The sequence below is a fragment of the Orussus abietinus genome, unplaced genomic scaffold (assembly GCF_000612105.2).
Source record: "Orussus abietinus isolate OABI.00-Male unplaced genomic scaffold, Oabi_2.0 scaffold10, whole genome shotgun sequence".
Taxonomy (NCBI): Eukaryota; Metazoa; Arthropoda; class Insecta; order Hymenoptera; family Orussidae; genus Orussus; species Orussus abietinus.
In genome coordinates, this window is record NW_019396009.1 from 1,103,254 (window position 1) to 1,120,702 (window position 17,449).

General features: G+C 52.0%; 3 protein-coding genes across 3 annotated transcripts; 2 read left to right on the forward strand and 1 right to left on the reverse strand.

Moving 5' to 3' along the window:
* Positions 1-1,368: 1,368 nt before the first annotated feature.
* LOC105699841 (fibrillin-2) lies at positions 1,369-14,525 on the forward strand. The gene is made up of 37 exons (XM_012425196.2): positions 1,369-1,628; positions 2,154-2,236; positions 2,331-2,465; positions 2,698-2,985; positions 3,104-3,352; positions 3,447-3,602; positions 3,772-4,062; positions 4,395-4,520; positions 4,586-4,834; positions 4,926-5,045; positions 5,127-5,342; positions 5,541-5,740; positions 5,874-6,054; positions 6,164-6,487; positions 6,692-7,039; positions 7,124-7,249; positions 7,327-7,660; positions 7,798-7,964; positions 8,042-8,373; positions 8,433-8,859; positions 8,919-9,257; positions 9,457-9,570; positions 9,648-9,806; positions 9,866-10,438; positions 10,500-10,645; positions 10,720-10,828; positions 10,948-11,652; positions 11,717-11,965; positions 12,067-12,282; positions 12,350-12,475; positions 12,556-12,795; positions 12,925-13,097; positions 13,209-13,403; positions 13,489-13,590; positions 13,692-13,832; positions 13,925-14,158; positions 14,278-14,525. Exons 1-37 carry the CDS (start codon positions 1,480-1,482, stop codon positions 14,494-14,496), a joined length of 8,541 nt encoding a protein of 2,846 aa, XP_012280619.1. The 5' UTR covers positions 1,369-1,479; the 3' UTR covers positions 14,497-14,525.
* Positions 14,526-14,577: 52 nt separating this feature from the next.
* LOC105699840 (MIP18 family protein CG7949) lies at positions 14,578-15,592 on the reverse strand. The gene is made up of 3 exons (XM_012425195.1): positions 15,184-15,592; positions 14,996-15,075; positions 14,578-14,913 (listed from the first exon to the last, which is right to left on the reverse strand). Exons 1-3 carry the CDS (start codon positions 15,311-15,313, stop codon positions 14,644-14,646), a joined length of 480 nt encoding a protein of 159 aa, XP_012280618.1. The 5' UTR covers positions 15,314-15,592; the 3' UTR covers positions 14,578-14,643.
* A 189-nt stretch (positions 15,593-15,781) lies between these two features.
* On the forward strand, positions 15,782-17,424 carry LOC105699839 (electron transfer flavoprotein subunit alpha, mitochondrial). The gene is made up of 4 exons (XM_012425194.1): positions 15,782-15,945; positions 16,152-16,484; positions 16,578-17,030; positions 17,115-17,424. Exons 1-4 carry the CDS (start codon positions 15,904-15,906, stop codon positions 17,289-17,291), a joined length of 1,005 nt encoding a protein of 334 aa, XP_012280617.1. The 5' UTR covers positions 15,782-15,903; the 3' UTR covers positions 17,292-17,424.
* Positions 17,425-17,449: the final 25 nt, after the last annotated feature.

The window sequence follows — 17,449 nt, forward strand, 5'->3', positions numbered from 1 at the left end:
GGAATGCGCCGGAGGCGAGGCCGACCTCCGGGTTTGGCGTCGGCGTCGCGCCACATGCGAATCATGCGTCTTAATTAAGCGCGTGGCATGGGGTGGAGTGCTCGATCGGTCGCGGAGTTGAGCGATAACGCGCGCTCAGCGGGGGGGAGCGGGAAGATGCGCGGGGGACAGCTGGAGCGGAACGAAGGCTCGGCGGGCTCGCATCGGCGAGCGACACGCCAGTCCGGAGCCGTCCTCTTGTCTCGGCCGACGCCGTCGACGCCGTCGACGCCCCGGGTCCGACTCACCGAGAGCGCGGCCTCCCCCTTGCGGAGGTCGGCCGAGGCCCCGAGAGGTCTAAGAGGAGAGATAGAGGAAAAAGGTAGGTCAAAGAGGAGAAAAAGAGGAAACGGATAGGTCGACCCTCCTAAGAGCGGAGGAGGCGGAGGACGACTTTCCGCGATCTCTCAAAAGTTAAACCACCCTCCTCGAAGACCTCGGGGAGGTTTTTTAAATTCCACGAGAACTTCCCGGAGACCGAGCGAAATGTCGCCCGGGGGGATCTTTACTTAGGAGTGCTTGGCGCGTCCCGACTGGAGAATATTTTTATTTATGTTTTCGGGATCGAGCGAGATATATATATTTTTTTTTTTATTGAAAGAAAATTCTAAGTTGCTGAGGTAATTGGGGATTTTAGTGGAGTGGAGGAATCGCAACGTGGCGCGACCCACGTGGTGCTGGAGAGTCGTTGAAATTTGGTCCGGCAGGGTGACGACGAGGTTGCGTATGTAGATACGACGCCGTTCGAAAGAGATGAATTAACGACTGAGGAGACGAGGACCGACTCGACGTCGGTTGGATGGGAAGAAAGAGGGGGCGGAGGGAGGTGGGAAGCCGAAGTACGAGGAAGACGAAGAAAGCGGAGCTTGTCTCTCGCGGACGTGGAAGCTGCGGGCTCCAGATAACGCGGGCGTTGCGCTCCCTTCCCCCGACCGGATCTCCTCGTCTCCGCGTGGAGAGCACGAGGGCGTCGGTCGCGTATCGCGGACTTCTCGGCGTCGATCGGTTTCCGCTTCTCGGCAGTAGGCCGAGATCACGGAAATCGAACGCTCTTCTTCGCGGAATCCGAAGACCGCGGGAATATCGGCGTCACGTAGTGACCTCCTTCCGCGAGCCTCGCGTGTCGACGATAAGGACGTATTTGTAACGCCTCTCGCGATATCTGACTTTATCTCAGGGCGGTAACGCGGTGCTTCCGGAAACCGCTGCGACCCCGTAGGCGGCTCGTCCAAGCCTCCGGATCTCGCAAGTGGTCCACGGCTGGTCATTGCGAAGCTGCTCGCGAGCCCGCCACTGCGGAGTCGACGTCGACCGTCGTTTAACCGATATCGACCGGCGTTCGACCGATATCGACCGTCATCCGACCGACCCCGACCGTCATCAACCTCCACCGGGAGTGCAGCCGACCGACTCCGGGAGAGGCGGCGACGCCGCGCCAGCATGAGGTCCTCGCCATCGACGACCGCGGTCGTCCTGGCGGCCGCGATCCTCCTGCTGACGGTGGGCCGCGCCACTCCGGACACCCGCCGCTCCGCGGCCGGACAGCCGCTGGACCGCAACGACACCCTGCGACCGCCGGCACCTCTCGGGTAAGCACTCTCAACCTCGCTTTTATCGAATCGGACCACTCTCGAGGATCTTCCTCCCGGTATTCTTTTTTTTTTTCGCGGAATCGAAAACGAAAAAAATTTTAAATTTTCGTCGGGATCGAAAGTGCTCGGTTTAGGCGTCATACCACAGGAGCGAGTATTTATATCTTATCTAAAAGGATGCGTAGATTTATTAAATTATTATATCAATGCTCCCACGGTGAGAGTCGCTTTATTAAATCGAAAATAGTTGGAAGTAACGTTTAGGTAAAAATTCCCGTTCTTCGACGAGTCGAGTGCCAAAGTGTCAAGGGTGCGGAGGGAAGGTCCGATTCCGCGTTTGGACCGCTGTCGACGATAGTGGGCAGAAAACGGCGGAGCGTAAAGGCCAAGAGCCGATACGCTATCGTCCATTTATCATAGTCTATCGCGCGTTCTTCGCTCTTGCGCTCTACTTGTTCCCGTTCGAGGCGCGGCCCGGTGCGGAACGGCCGGACGGAAAGATCCCGATAATTCCTCTTCCAGGCCGAACGTCTGCAGGACGAGGCACAAGATTTACTGCTGTCCCGGGTGGGTCAGGAAACCCGAGACCGACCTCTGCATCGTCCGTAAGTACGAGGGGGCCTCGAAACTCGGTCAACCGATTCGAGACTCGATCGCCTCGAAGCCTTCAACCTCTGACCGTGACTTTTGCGCCGGCAGGAACGCATCGCGATAAACCGACCGGGCAACAGCGAGAAGAAGCGAGCGGATGTCGATTGCAGTGCATCAATGGCAACTGCGTAAGCGGAAGATGTCAATGCAGACCAGGGTATCGGGGTAGCGTCTGCAACGAGCGTAAGAAATTTTTCTCCACAAAGTCGATCCGCTCCATCCGACATCGAGCCGCGATATGCGTCCTCTTGCAGCTATCCATACCTCTATCCCTATCCAGCGTCTATGAAATGTGCTGCACCGGGTTGCATACGGTGCATCCAGCTTTAAGCGGCGCCGGTCCGTCTCTTATACCACGAATCTCCAGAGAATCGACCATGCTATCGTGTATCGACCATGTTATCGTTGTATCCAGCGATCTGCCGGGAACCGTGCCTGAATCGAGGAAGATGCATCGGGCCGGAGCGGTGCGCCTGCGTCTACGGGTTCACGGGGCGCCGATGCGAGGTCGACTACGCGACCGGGCCCTGTTACACCGAGGTGCGGAACGGCCAATGTCTGCGGAGTCTGCAAGGAGTGACGTGTACGAGGCAGCTGTGCTGCGCGACCATCGGCAAAGGATGGGGCCACCCATGCGAGAGGTGTCCCGGACGTCTGGAGTGTGGCACTGGGTTTTTGAAGACGCAGCAGGGAGAGTGCGTGGGTAGGTACGCGGATCGGCCCTCGGCGTCGAACCTTGAGCCTGGACGTCGACGTCAAACCTCGAGGTCCGACCTCGACTCTTGACCTCGATCCGACGTCCACGTCGTGCTCGTTTCCAGATATCGACGAGTGCGAAGCGATTCCTGGTCTATGCCTGGGCGGAAAGTGCGTAAACACGGTAGGCTCGTTTGCGTGCGAGTGCGCCCCGGGTCAGGAAAGGGCCGGCCCGGCGAGCGCGTGCACGGACGTCGACGAGTGCGCGATTCCTGGGACCTGCGCCGACGGTCGATGCGTGGACACCCCCGGAGGATTCTACTGCCTCTGCGACCCCGGTTTCATCCAGAGTCGAGACCGAAAATCCTGTATCGGTAGGTTCTTCCCCTAGATTATTTCTTTTATTCGATGAATTTTTTTTTTTTTAACAGCGCAGGGTTATCCTGGAATTTTTTTTCTGCTCTTCAGATGGAAGGCAAGGATTCTGCTACACCACTCTCGGCGGGAGGGACCGATGTGCCGATCCTCTGGCAGTGAGACTCAGCAAAAAGGACTGCTGCTGCGGGAAGGACATGGGTCGAGGGTGGGGCGACGAGTGCTACGTGTGCCCCAACAGCGGAAGCGGTGCGTAGGCGTAAACGCCCTCGTTTAGTTTCCTCCAGTTTCCGCCTGAATGCGACTACTCATTAAATCTAGAGCGGCCTGACGCGAGGTTTTCCACCTCCTTTAGAGAATTCTGGAAATTAATTTCCTCGATTGACCTTAATCTTTTAATTTTCCTCGGATGTTTCAGGGGAGCACAAGAAGCTCTGCTCCTCGACGGAGTCGCAAGAGCTGACCCTGGTGGACGAGTGTGCCCTTCGTCCCGACATCTGCGGCGAGGGCGGTAAATGTATAGACACCAAACAAGGTTATGAGTGCGAATGTCGACCCGGGTTCACCCGAAGAGGAGGACGATGCGAGGATGTCGACGAGTGTCGTCTAGGATACTGTCAAGGTGGTACCTGTCGAAATTCGGAAGGCAGCTTCACCTGCCACTGCCCTCCCGGGTTCGTTGTCTCCGACGAGGGTCGTCGTTGCGAGGGTACTCTATTTTTCGTCAGCATTAAGGGTATATGAAAGTGGCATCCGAGGTATCAATCGTTAATAACACTTTTCTCCAAACTGGGTATACCAAATCATTCCAAACTTTGCAACGTGAATATGAAGACTAGAGAGAAGGTCCTAACAGCCGTGAGATTTTATTTTCATTTTATACAAAAAAATTTTTAATGTCTATAAAAGAAATTTTTAAAAAATTGAAATTTCAATCGGGGATCTGGACCTTCCTTAAAACGGGATTTCTTGGATTCCACTTTTGCATCCCCTTGGGTCGAGTTCCGGGGATTAATTAATAAACGTGCGTTTCCTTAGCAGATACCGACGAGTGTCGCGAGAGCGGCGCATGCGCGAACGGGCGGTGCGTTAACGCCGGAGATGGCTCGCCCACCTGTAGATGCAACGAGGGGTACTCCTTGTCGCAGCTGTCGCGAACCTGCATCGGTAATATTCCCATTTCCCGCAAGATTTCTCGCCAACGGATCGAGCGTTTCGGTTCGATTTCGTAGATATCGACGAGTGCGCCGATAATCCGAGAGTCTGCCTGAACGGTCGGTGCGAGAACACCCCCGGGTCGTACAGCTGCACCTGCCAGCCGGGCTTCGTCGCGTCCAGGGACAAGACGTTCTGCGTCGACCTGGACGAGTGTGCCACAGGTGAGATGTGCGAGCACGGACGTTGCGTCAACACGGAGGGCTCCTTTAAGTGCGTCTGCGATCCCGGATTCCGTCTCGACGAGGATCATCAGCGGTGCGTCGGTGAGTCGAAATTCCCTTCCTCTGGTCTCTCGCTCCCTCCGACTATCGTCGTCTCACTCTGATCTCTATTAACGAAGACGTTCGCGCGCAGATATCGACGAGTGCCAAAGTACGCCGTGTAGAAACGGAGAATGCATCAACACTCTCGGGAGCTTCGGGTGCGAGTGTCACTCGGGATTTAATTTAGACCCTGACGGCAGATCCTGTTCCGGTAAGTGCTCGAATATATTTTTTTTTTCTTTGCGAATATCGGATTTTTTCACGGAATTATCGTTCCTTGGGATTTTTCCAGACTCCAGGAGGGACTTGTGTTACACTCAGTACAGAGGCGGTCAGTGCGCCAATCCATCTTCCACGGCCGTGACGAGGTCCAGTTGTTGCTGCTGCACCGTCGTCCTCAACCAACCCATGGGCTGGGGAACCAATTGTCAACCGTGCCCCATGCCAGGAACCTCTGAATTCGACACTCTCTGTCCACATGGTTCCGGAATGACCTACAACGGCGACGGTATAGATTATTTTTCCTTTCCGGATTTACTACGGAAATTAATTATTATTGGCAATCTGTATTTTCTTTTTTCTTTCGCTACGACTTGAAACAAGAACAATACCAAGACTGTAAAATTAGGGTCGATTTTGCTCCTCACTACTTGACACATTTCGGATCGAGGAGGGAAACGGTGACGTCATTGGGGCTTTTTCCCAGATATCAACGAGTGCGCCCAGAATCTCAACGTTTGCGTGAACGGCGGATGCGAGAACCTGATGGGCACGTATCGATGCATCTGCGACTCCGGTTACGAGGTGGACGCGACAGGGAAGATCTGCAGCGACATTAACGAGTGCGAGCTGGAAGAGTCCCTGTGTATAGGAGGTCAGTGTAAGAATACACCCGGAAGCTTCCAGGTAAGGATTAGGTACGCCATTACCGTCAAACCATTACCGCCCGTACGTCTCGAGGATTCGTTTCCGCGATGAAGCTTGGCCAGTCGGGGACGGGCGATTTCCTTACGATCTCTGATTCGGCGCGGCATTCCAGTGCATCTGCCCAACGGGCACGAGACTGAACGAGGACAACCAAATGTGCGAGGACATCGACGAGTGCGTCGAGCTGGGTCCTGAGATCTGCTTCAACGGATACTGCGTCAACACTCGTGGCTCCTACGAGTGCGAGTGTTCACCTGGATACGTCCTGGATAACACGGGCCACGTCTGTACAGGTGCGACTCCACCAGATTTATAAATCGGTGGTGGCGGCGGTCGGTGTATGAAATTGGCAAGTGCCTTCGATTATGCTAATTCTTGCTCATCGGTGATGATCCGTTGCAGACAACAGGAAGGGCTCCTGTTGGACGAAGGCGGTGAACGGCAGGTGCGAGAATAATCTGCCGCGACTCGCGTCCAAGTCCGAGTGCTGCTGCTCCGTGGGACTAGCCTGGGGCAGCCCCTGCGAGATCTGCGAGCCCGGGCTGTGCAAGTGTCCCCGAGGGTATGCGCCGACCAGGGCGGACGGCGGGGAGAGCGGCGAGTCTTGCGCCGACGTCAACGAGTGCGAGCTCGACGACAAGATCTGCAAAGGAGGCGGCACGTGCGTCAACACCGACGGGTCGTTTCGCTGCGAGTGTCCAACCGGACTGACTCTGGACAGCAGTCGTAAGTGGACACTCGGGTTTAAAAGCAATCCGGACCGGGATATTGGGATAAAAATCCGAGACGTTATTTCAATATAAATCCAAGTTGTTATTCCAATATATGCCAGGGAAATCTCCGACCGGCATTAATTTTCGCGATATCCAGGTAACCGGTGCTTTTAAAAAAAATGTGGACGTGTTCCTCCGAATCCCTGATCTTTCCCAGAGACGGCTTGCGTCGACGCAAGGTTAGAGACCTGCTACACCGAGTACCGGCACGGCAGGTGCACCCTGGCGCTCGCGGGTCGACATTCCCGAGCCCTCTGTTGCTGTTCACTGGGTCGAGCTTGGGGTCGGGGCGGCGACGAGTGCGAGGCCTGTCCTCGACCAGGAAGTCGAGCCCACCGCGAGCTCTGCCCTAGGGGCGCCGGTTTCACCGGTCGCGGGGACGTGAACGAGTGCGTCGACTTTCCTGGGGTCTGCGCCAACGGGAAGTGCAGGAACACCCCGGGCAGCTTCTCCTGCCGCTGCAAGCCAGGGTACGCGCTCGACGAGGGCGGCATCTCCTGCATCGGTGAATACATCTCGTATTAATGATCACTATCTTAATGAAAAAAAAAAAAAAAATTGGTACTGACCTTACTCACTTTGACGACAGACATCGACGAGTGCGAGATCATGCGAGGAGTATGCGGCAATGGAACTTGCCGCAACACTCCGGGTCGTTTCGAGTGCGACTGCGAACCAGGATACCGCAGCGGCGGAGCCGTCGAGACCTGCACCGGTAAGACCGTCGATTTAGGTTTTTCTTTTTTTTTTTCAAGGATGTGGTTTATTTTGTTCGTCGCGATACTCTTTCAGACGTAAACGAGTGCGAGGAGACGCCGGGTCTCTGCAGGGGAGGCACCTGCTCGAACGAAGAGGGCGGCTTCCGGTGCATCTGCCCGGCAGGGCACGAGCTGGGCCCCGACGGTCGATCCTGCAAGGACATCGACGAGTGCTCCAGGACTAGCGGCATCTGCTCGAACGGCGTCTGCGAGAACCTCATGGGCACCTACCAGTGCATCTGCGACGACGGGTACGAGCAGACCGGGCACAAGTCCCACTGCGAGGACATCGACGAGTGCGCGGACGGCAACGGGGGCTGCGAGCACTCCTGCCTCAACACCGCCGGCAGCTTCTCCTGCAGGTGCAGGTAATTATCAGCCAATGTTAACATCTCGCGCGTTCCCCTTCGACTCGGGCTCGAAGAGAAGACGCCTCACGATTTAACCTTTTTACCTTTTTACCACTTTCTCCCGGTAAATACCCTTAACGAACCTAACGGAATAGCGCCGGATTCGCACTGAATGTCGATGGACGATCTTGCGCAGACGTAAACGAGTGCGCCGAAGACCCCAGGGTCTGCAACGGCGGAAATTGTACCAATACCCACGGGGGGTATCTCTGTACATGTACGGACGGGCTATTGCCCGGGAAGGAGGGGACCTCGTGCATCGGTGAGTTCGGATCAACTACCCTGACTTAAGTCCTAAGCAAGGGCGAGACCTGACCTCTTCTTCGCCTCTTCCAACAGACGTCGACGAGTGCGCTACGAGGCCGCTGGTCTGCGGCGGCCACGGGGAGTGTCGCAACACGGTGGGGTCGTTCACCTGCAGGTGCGAGGACGGCTACTCGGTGAAGCCTGGCCTGGGGCCCGAGTGCACCGACGACGACGAGTGCGCCTTGAACGCTTACTCCTGCGGCGAGTTCGCCGAGTGCAGGAACGTGGAGGGCTCCTATGTGTGCAGCTGCAAGGAAGGCTTCGCTGGTGACGGCCTCGACTGTCGGGATCTGAACGAGTGCCTGGCCGATAACGGTGGATGCGATTCCAACGCCCAGTGCGTCAACACCGAAGGCTCTTTTGAGGTAATGAAACTCCTCCAGGGGTCGACGACACCCTCTGACCGGACCTCTTCGTGTTGCAGTGCGTCTGCGACGCCGGCTTCACGGGCGACGGCATCTCCTGCAGGGACGTCGACGAGTGCGTCGAGGACCGCGCCCTCTGCGAGAACGGGCACTGCCTGAACTACCCGGGTTCCTTCCGCTGCGAGTGCGAGATGGGCTTCGCCCACCCTGACGAGAGCGACGAGCGCGCCTGCGTCGACATCGACGAGTGCGAGGCCTTCAGCAACCTCTGCGTCTTCGGCCGCTGCGAGAACGTCTTCGGCATGTTCCGATGCGTCTGCGACGACGGCTACAAGCTGGACGGCTCGGGCGGCAACTGCACGGACGTCGACGAGTGCGAGAGTCCGCACTCCTGCCTCTACGGCCGCTGCCGGAACACCCAGGGTGGATACGAGTGCGAGTGCCCGCCCGACCACGAGCTCGTCGACGAGGGCAACGCCTGCGTGGGTAAGGAGACGCGAACTTTTCATTCCAGGCCGTGGTTCTATCATTCGATCATTCCGCAGACAGGAGGGAGTCGCTGTGCTTCGCCGGACCCGGATCGAGGTGCGTCCTCGAGGTAGCCGCCTCGGTCACCAAGGCCACCTGCTGCTGCAGCATCGGCACTGCCTGGGGCAACAGGTGCGAGGAATGCCCTCGGCCTGGGACCCGATCCTTCGAGGAGCTATGTCCAGGTGGGCCGGGCTACCGACCGAATCGCTTCACCGCCGTCCTCGAGGACATCAACGAGTGCGAGGACCACGAGGACCTCTGTCGGAACGGACACTGCACAAACACCTTCGGCAGCTTCATGTGCTCCTGCAACGAGGGCTTCCGCCTGGACGAGACCAGGACCCAGTGCATCGGTAGGCAGTCGGTACTCGGCAATGCGCTAAAAATGTAGAGATCATCAGGAAGTAATTTTTCTTTTAAATACTTGCCAAGATAAGGTATAAAAATCTAAAAAAGCGATTGAACGGAGATCGACTCCGATTTTTTAGGCTTTGATTCGACCGCCGAGAATAGAGGTCTGACCTGACGTACACCTTTTCCACTTGGTTCCAGATATCGACGAATGCGCTCTCCACGAGCGCATCTGCGGAGTCGGGCGTTGCGTGAACGACCAGGGAAGATACCACTGCGAGTGCCCTGAGGGGTACATGGCCATGCCTGGTGAAAGTCAGTAGTTTTAGTCACCCTGGAGAATGTACCGCCGGGACGAGGGCGGCTACTGTACTTAACTCCCGAATTTTCAGAGGAATGCGTGGACACGAGAAAGGAGCAATGCTACACGAGATACCGACCCGAGGGGTGCGACCTCCCGATGGTGCACCCGCAGACCAAGATGCTGTGCTGCTGCTCCGTGGGCGTAGCCTGGGGCCAGCCTTGCGAGAAGTGCCCGGACGAGAGATCTCGTGAGTACCCGACGGAGGTGACCGGGAAAGAGTGCGATAAACGTGCCATTTTGTTCCAGGCGACCGGGAGATCCTCTGCGGCATGGTACCCGGGCAGATAATGAACCCGTTGACCAACCACACGGAGGAGATCGACGAGTGCGCCCTGATGCCGAACGCCTGCACCAACGGGCAGTGCGTCAACACGCCGGGTAGCTTTGAGTGCAGGTGCAACCGGGGATACGTCTACGACGAGGCGGCGCACCAGTGCAACGACGACAACGAATGCCTGCGAGAACCGGGGCCGTGCGTGGGCAACGCCAGGTGCGTCAACCGCCCTGGCTACTTCGAGTGCGCGTGTCCACCAGGTTACAAGCTAGGTCCAAGCCAACGAGACTGCGTCGACGTGGACGAGTGTTACGAGCGTCCCGGGCTCTGCCTCGAGGGGGTCTGCAACAACCTCCAGGGCAGCTTCCAGTGCGTCTGCCGTCCGGGCTTCGCGCTCGCTTGGAACCGCGACGGCTGCGTCGACGTCGACGAGTGTCAGCGCAACCCCAACGTCTGCAACAACGGGACCTGCGTCAACACCCTTGGGAGTTACAAGTGCCAGTGCTACGCCGGCTTCAAGCTGAGTCCTGCCAACGACTGCGCCGGTAGGTGCAGCGCACTGAGCCCCTCGACGACGCACGAGATGTCCCCTTTCCGGTGTTTCAGATGTCGACGAGTGCAGGATCATGCCGTTCCTCTGCCGCAACGGCAGGTGTCGTAACACCGTCGGCTCCTTCTCCTGCGAGTGCGCCGAGGGCTACGTCCTGGCGCAGGATGGACAACACTGCCGAGACGTGGACGAGTGTCGAGAGGTACTCGATTAATTCCCGCGACTCGGTCGACGAGTCGATCCTTCACGGCGAAAGAGTGAAAATTCGACTTTCAGGTCGCTGGCTTGTGTCCGCTCCCAGGGAAGTGTCAGAACCTGATGGGCTCGTTCGTCTGCAGCTGTCCCCCGGGATACGAGCTGGACCACGCTAGAAAAAGATGCATCGGTAAGTCCAGGTGGAAGCGAAGAGAACTTTGACTGGATTTATCCATAGAATACCACCGAGAACTATGCGCAATTAAATTCATAACTCTTTCCTCTCTTCTTCCTTCATCTCCTTTACAGACGTGGATGAGTGCGCCGAGACCAAGGACATCTGCGAGAACGGTCGGTGCATCAACACGGAGGGTGGAGTGGTGTGCGAGTGCCCGGTCGGTTTTCGACCGAGCGAGGGTGCGGACGCGACGAAGTGCGTCGACGCCCGGGAGGAGACCTGTTACGAGGAGTACGCGCGAGGTAGGTGCTCCGCCGCCCGACCTGGACCCACTACGAGAAGACAATGCTGCTGCACCATGGCGGCAGCCTGGGGACACCTCTGCGAGGCCTGTCCACCGAGAAACAGCAGCGAATTTTCGCGACTCTGCCCGGAGGGCGCTGGCCGAGACGACGCGGGGATCGACCTGGACGAGTGCCTCCTGGTGCCGGGCGTCTGCGCCTCCGGCGAGTGCGTCAACACCGACGGCTCCTTCCGGTGCGAGTGTCCACCCGGGTACGTCCTGGACGAATCTGGCCGGCGCTGCGTCGACGAGGACGAGTGTCGCACCGTGCCCACCCTATGCGGCAACGGCACCTGCTCCAACCTCCAGGGCGGCTTTGAGTGCGACTGCGAGGACGGCTTCGCACCTGGGGCCAACCAGGTGTGCGAGGACGTCAACGAATGCCTAGAGCCGGGGAACGAGTGCGCCTTCCGCTGCCGCAACGTGCCCGGCTCCTTCAGGTGCGTCTGCCCCTACGGGTACACCCTGGCCGCGGACGGCCGCCACTGTACGGGTGAGTATAACGACATCGAGAACTTATTCTGAGGGTAGATTTAACCTGGTTCGATTGTTCGCAGATGTGGACGAGTGCGCCACCCCGGCCAACCGATGCAAATTTCATTGTAAGAACCTGATCGGCTCCTTCGCGTGCATCTGTCCTCCAGGGTATCATCAGATCGGCACGGCCGATCGCTGCGAGGACACCGACGAGTGCGCCGTGGATTCTGGGTTGTGTCCTCATGGACGGTGCATTAACCTGGAGGGTACCTACGAGTGTCGCTGCTACGACGGATTTGAGCCCACTCCTGATCGCAAGTCCTGCGTTGGTACGTAGGGCCTTGTTTAAATTATTGGCGGGTGATGGAAAACGATGGAAAGTGACGGAAAGTTGACGGAGGACAAGTCTAACGTGAGACTTATTTTTTAGACCGCAGAGTCGGCCACTGCTTCCAGCGGACGATCGGCGGCAGGTGTCCCCCCATGCTTCCGTCGCCGGAGACACATCGCACCGCCGTGACCAAAGCGGATTGCTGCTGCACCATGGGAGCCGCATGGGGACCGCACTGCGAGATCTGCCCCACGAGGGACTCCGGGAACTACGCCGAACTGTGTCTGGACAAAGGATTCTCCGTCGACGGACAAGGTAGTAGGCGCGCCCACGGTTCGCGCTCGACGATCTCTTCGCCCAGGATAGATCGAATTTCTTTTAGATATCGATGAATGCCGGACGATTCCCGACCTCTGCGGAAATGGACTCTGCGTCAACACCCTGGGATCGTACAGATGCATCTGTCACAGGGGCTACAGAGCCGACAAATCCGGAACGAGCTGCGTCGGTATGTTCCTTGTTCATATTTAAAATCATTAATGAGATGATCGATAGGTATTCGATCATGACGGAAACTCGTATTTGCAGACGTTAACGAGTGTCAGTCGAGCACGAAGCCATGCAAGTTCAATTGCCACAACACCGAGGGGAGTTTCATCTGCTCGTGTCCAGTTGGGTACATCTTGAACGCCGATGGAGTGACCTGTCGCGATTTGAACGAATGTGCCATCGGAAACCACCTCTGTCAGCAGGAGTGCATAAACACGCAGGGGAGTTACTCTTGTGGGTGCAAAGAGGGGTATGCACAAAATGGAGACTCCTGTCGCGGTAAGTCTAATTCCTAGATTGGTGGCTAATCGGCGTGTAATCCGAGATTGTTATCCGATCGGAACGAGGTGCTTCCCTCTTCTTTTCCATTTGAACGCGTAACGCGATGTTGCCTTTTGTTTTTTCTAGACATAAATGAGTGCGAGCAGGCTGGTATATGTCCAAAGCCTGGAGTGTGCATTAATACTCTTGGAAGTTTCAAATGCATCTGTCCGAGAGGTTATAAACTGGATCGGTCTAAGACGTACTGCGTAGACAATGACGAATGCGCCGATGATGCAAACTGCGAACACGACTGTCAGGTATGGTACGATATTGCGATTGTTGTTGACTCTTCCTTCGCATAGGAGTTTACCTGAGACAGGTTGCGTTAAGCGGGACAATGGAACTAGGAAAGGAATGCTTGCTTTCAGAATCTGATGGGATCCTATCGATGTGGTTGTCCGGAAGGATTTTCTCAACATCCATATTACAATCGATGCATCGATGAAAACGAATGTGATTCTTCACCCTGTGGAAGTAGTAATTGTATCAATACGATTGGCAGTTACAAGTGCGGATGTCCCGATGGATACCAATTTGACAACAATGTTCAAATATGTGTTCAGGTAAAGATTGAATTTTTAGTACAAATTGTATTTCAGTGGAAATTTTGTGCGATGCTATTAATGACATTATTGTTGTTAATATTAGGTAAATTTAGGCTGCGCAGGAAGTCCCTGTGCTTTTGGTTGCATTTCCACGAAACAGGGATTCGTGTGCGGTTGTCCCAGTGGGTACCAGCGAGTTGGACAGGTACCAGCAATTATCTCAGTTAAATTAATTCCTTCCTATTTTTTTTATATAATCAAAAGCAAAAATTAAACCATCATTTTTTTTTTAATTACTACTTTCAGGGACATTGCTTATTGGGCGCGACTCCTTTGGTTCAAGATGGTTACAGTGGAATTGGTAACGTTGGGCCTAATTCTGATTCCTACCATATACCGCCAGCTGGTGGTAAAATCATTTCAACGGAAGGATGCTTTTCGTGCAAGGTACTTGGAGAATATAAATTTTCTTTGCAACAGTCTGCTAGTACTATCTAAACACCTTTTCGATTCCTTGTCAAAATCATTGATAATCACAGGTGGCTGGTAAAGACCGACAGAGACGAGAAATAGAAATTGGATCAATCGGAGTAAATGACACGTTTGATGTAAAAGAACCGCTTGTGCTTTTAAAAGAAGAGGATCGGACTGTTCAACAATTACGTACACATGATCCACAAAAAAATAACTCTGGTGGTGAAAGCATCTTAAAAATTAATCTTAACCAAACAAAGTATAGAAGATCTGTAATAACACTACTATCAGCAATGAAGGTACTGAGAAATTAAATTCTATTATGATTCATTAATAATATTCTTACAATTTGCATGACAAAAAAGGTAAACATATTAAATATTGTCTGTATTTTTATCTGTGCCTACTTTACATTTAGGACAAAGAAATGGGATATAATATCACACGTGGTAACGAAAAGAAGCACTTCGACATTGTACAGAAGCAAGAATACTGGCACCTTCATTTTAAGACTCGATTAAAACGAGCTCAACAGTTTGACATTGAGATTCATGGAAGACCTCTGAATGTAGCTCAGTACGATCAACTAGGAGAAAATTTCTTATATCTTAGACTGCATCTTATAGTTACTGACTAATTTTGCCAAATCGCTTGTTCCCACGTGAACAGACAATTTTATATAAAGTGTTGAAATAAAAAAACGAATTAGAAATATAAATTTGATTACATAATATATGATATAATTGAAACATTTTCCTACACAAATTATTTGTTTAACGTTAATTTATATCACAGAACTGATGCACTGGTCAATAACTTCAATAAGATGATTATTTTCCAAGGCAGCAGCAACCCTTTCCTTGTCATTAAGTTGTTTATTAACAGCAAGTTCGGAGTTGTGCGTTCCCGGTGCAATAACCACTTTTACCTTAAATCTAGCTGGTAACGCTCTTATCAACTGCACTTGAATCGAGAGGCCAATCAGCGTCGCCATACTGCAGTGAGGAATAGTTGGTGTAAACCTCACCACAACTTTGTTACCTTCGTCATCGACCTACAATATTTTTTAAACATCAATTTAAAGGAACATTTTTTATAATTGTACTTTAAGAAAGAAATAGGTACGGTTTCCTTACTTCCACTTGACTTTGCTCGACAACATTTAATTCTTCCAACGTTAAGGGATGTTCCGGATCATTGATGTTTCGAATTAAATCTGAAAGAGGTGATGATCGATCAGTGTTATTTCTGTGGTAGATGCTTCTAGAATTAATTAAATTAAATAATGTGAAAACTAACAAACATTCATTTAGGTTAGAATTACCGAATATTTCTCTGGAGTCAAACTGATCGATGACTTCCTCGTTGGCGTCATCTCCCGTGACCGGTCTCTCATGAACTTTTTTGTACAACTTTGGGTTGAAGTTTTCTAACGTTTCACGATTATCACTCATTGTAAAGCATTGAAACGTATCAGACGATAATAAAAACCAGCATAACCTAACAAAATTTAATTCAGGGACTACCGCACAAATTTCTTCAAAGTTTAGGAATAGGGATAAAAATGTGATGCACTCGTAATGCCTAAGTTTTATGTACGACGAAATCGCACGAAGAACTATCTGGAATTGGCTGCAGCAACAGGAACATAATCTGAAAACTGATCTTAAGAGATGTCCGAGTTTTATTATTCACTTCTTCTCAATTCGGCCATTGACTAACTGCTTTATCGATGAAGCCGAATGTTGGATCACGGTTGGTACATACAGTCGTGTGGATGCACGATCGTGGCCTTACCCAAAGAGTATCAATCCATTACCAATTTCTTCTACGGAAGCGATACAAGGTAATGCAGAGGAATGAAACCCAATGAAAATCTACGGTTTTATTGTGGTTTAATTCTTTACGTTCCGTGGCCGAATGAACTTTGTACCCAATAAGGAAACTAGAGTTGTTACCGAAGTTCAATTATCTGTTGGTGGAATTTAGTGCAGTACGTTTTTGGCTGTGTAATCGAAGGAAATAACGTAACTTTATATCAGAAATGTTCTCCACGTGTGCTAAGGTTCTAAGAAGCAACCGTAAAGTAAGTATACTTCATATTCCAGCATTCATGAATATTCTTGATAACTGAATAAATTACATAATTGATAACTGCAAAGGTGGTTGTGTTTTGTTAGCACACTCTGGAATTAAACTAGTATTGAATTTTATGACTCCAATTTCAGGACAGTCGAAGAGTAATGTGTTTTGTACAATGAGAAAATAATATATTTGAAATTTTTGTTTCAGTTCAATTTTATATTACAACACTATGAATCGACGTTAGTGATCGCTGAGCATAACAATGAAACGTTGTCTCCGATTGTGCAAAACACTATAAGTGCGGCTGAAAAAATTGGAGGGGAAGTGTCAGTGCTAGTCGCTGGTACAAAATGTTCTTCGGTTGCTGCTGCTGCAAGTAAAGCGAGTGGTATTGCAAAAGTTCTTGTTGCCGAAAATGAAGCTTTTAAGGGTTTTACTCCAGAGTCGTTAACACCATTGATTCTGTCAATTCAGAAGCAATTTAATTTTACACATATATTGGCTGGTGCTACTGCATTTGGAAAAGCGCTATTACCAAGGGTCAGTATTATGTAAAGTGATAAAGGATGATAAATATATCTGCATTCATTGTAATTGCCATTCGTGTAATCATTATGTGATTAACTTCTTTAGGTAGCAGCTAAGTTAGACGTTTCACCAGTAAGTGACATTATAGGGGTTAAGTCTCCTGATACTTTCATTCGTTCAATCTATGCTGGAAATGCTATACAAACCATACAGGTAATAGATGGCATAAAAGTAATCTCTGTGCGAGGAACATCATTCAAGCCAGTTTCTTTAGAAGGTGGTAACGCAAAGATAGAGCAGGCTCCAGCTGGTGATTATAAATCAAGCTTGATAGAATTTATTAAGCAGGAGTTAAGTAAGTCGGAGAGGCCAGAACTGACATCGGCCAAGGTTGTCATTTCTGGAGGACGTGGCATGAAATCTGGGGAGAATTTCAAGCTACTGTACACTTTGGCTGATAAATTAAATGCTGCCGTTGGAGCTTCTCGTGCTGCAGTAGATGCAGGTTTCGTGCCTAACGACCTCCAGGTTGGTCAAACAGGAAAAATCGTAGCACCGGTAAGTTATTATCAAATTAAAAAATAACATCGATTAAAATTTTAATTCAAGCAAGCATATAAATATTTGGATTACATATTCCAGGAACTCTATGTAGCTGTGGGTATTTCTGGAGCGATACAACATCTGGCTGGAATGAAGGATTCTAAGACGATCGTTGCCATAAACAAAGATCCGGAGGCACCCATTTTCCAAGTTGCCGACTACGGATTGGTTGCCGATCTGTTCAAAGCTGTGCCCGAACTTACTGCCAAGTTGTAAACTCGATTACCACGTGCCGACCTTTGCGGTTATAAATGTAAATACTGTCCGATGAAGGCATAGCTATTCGGGCCTTAATCATGTCTTTCCACAAATACTTTATATTTTAAATATTAAATCGTAAACTCTCTGACTTACTGAAACTTACTGAAACTTTA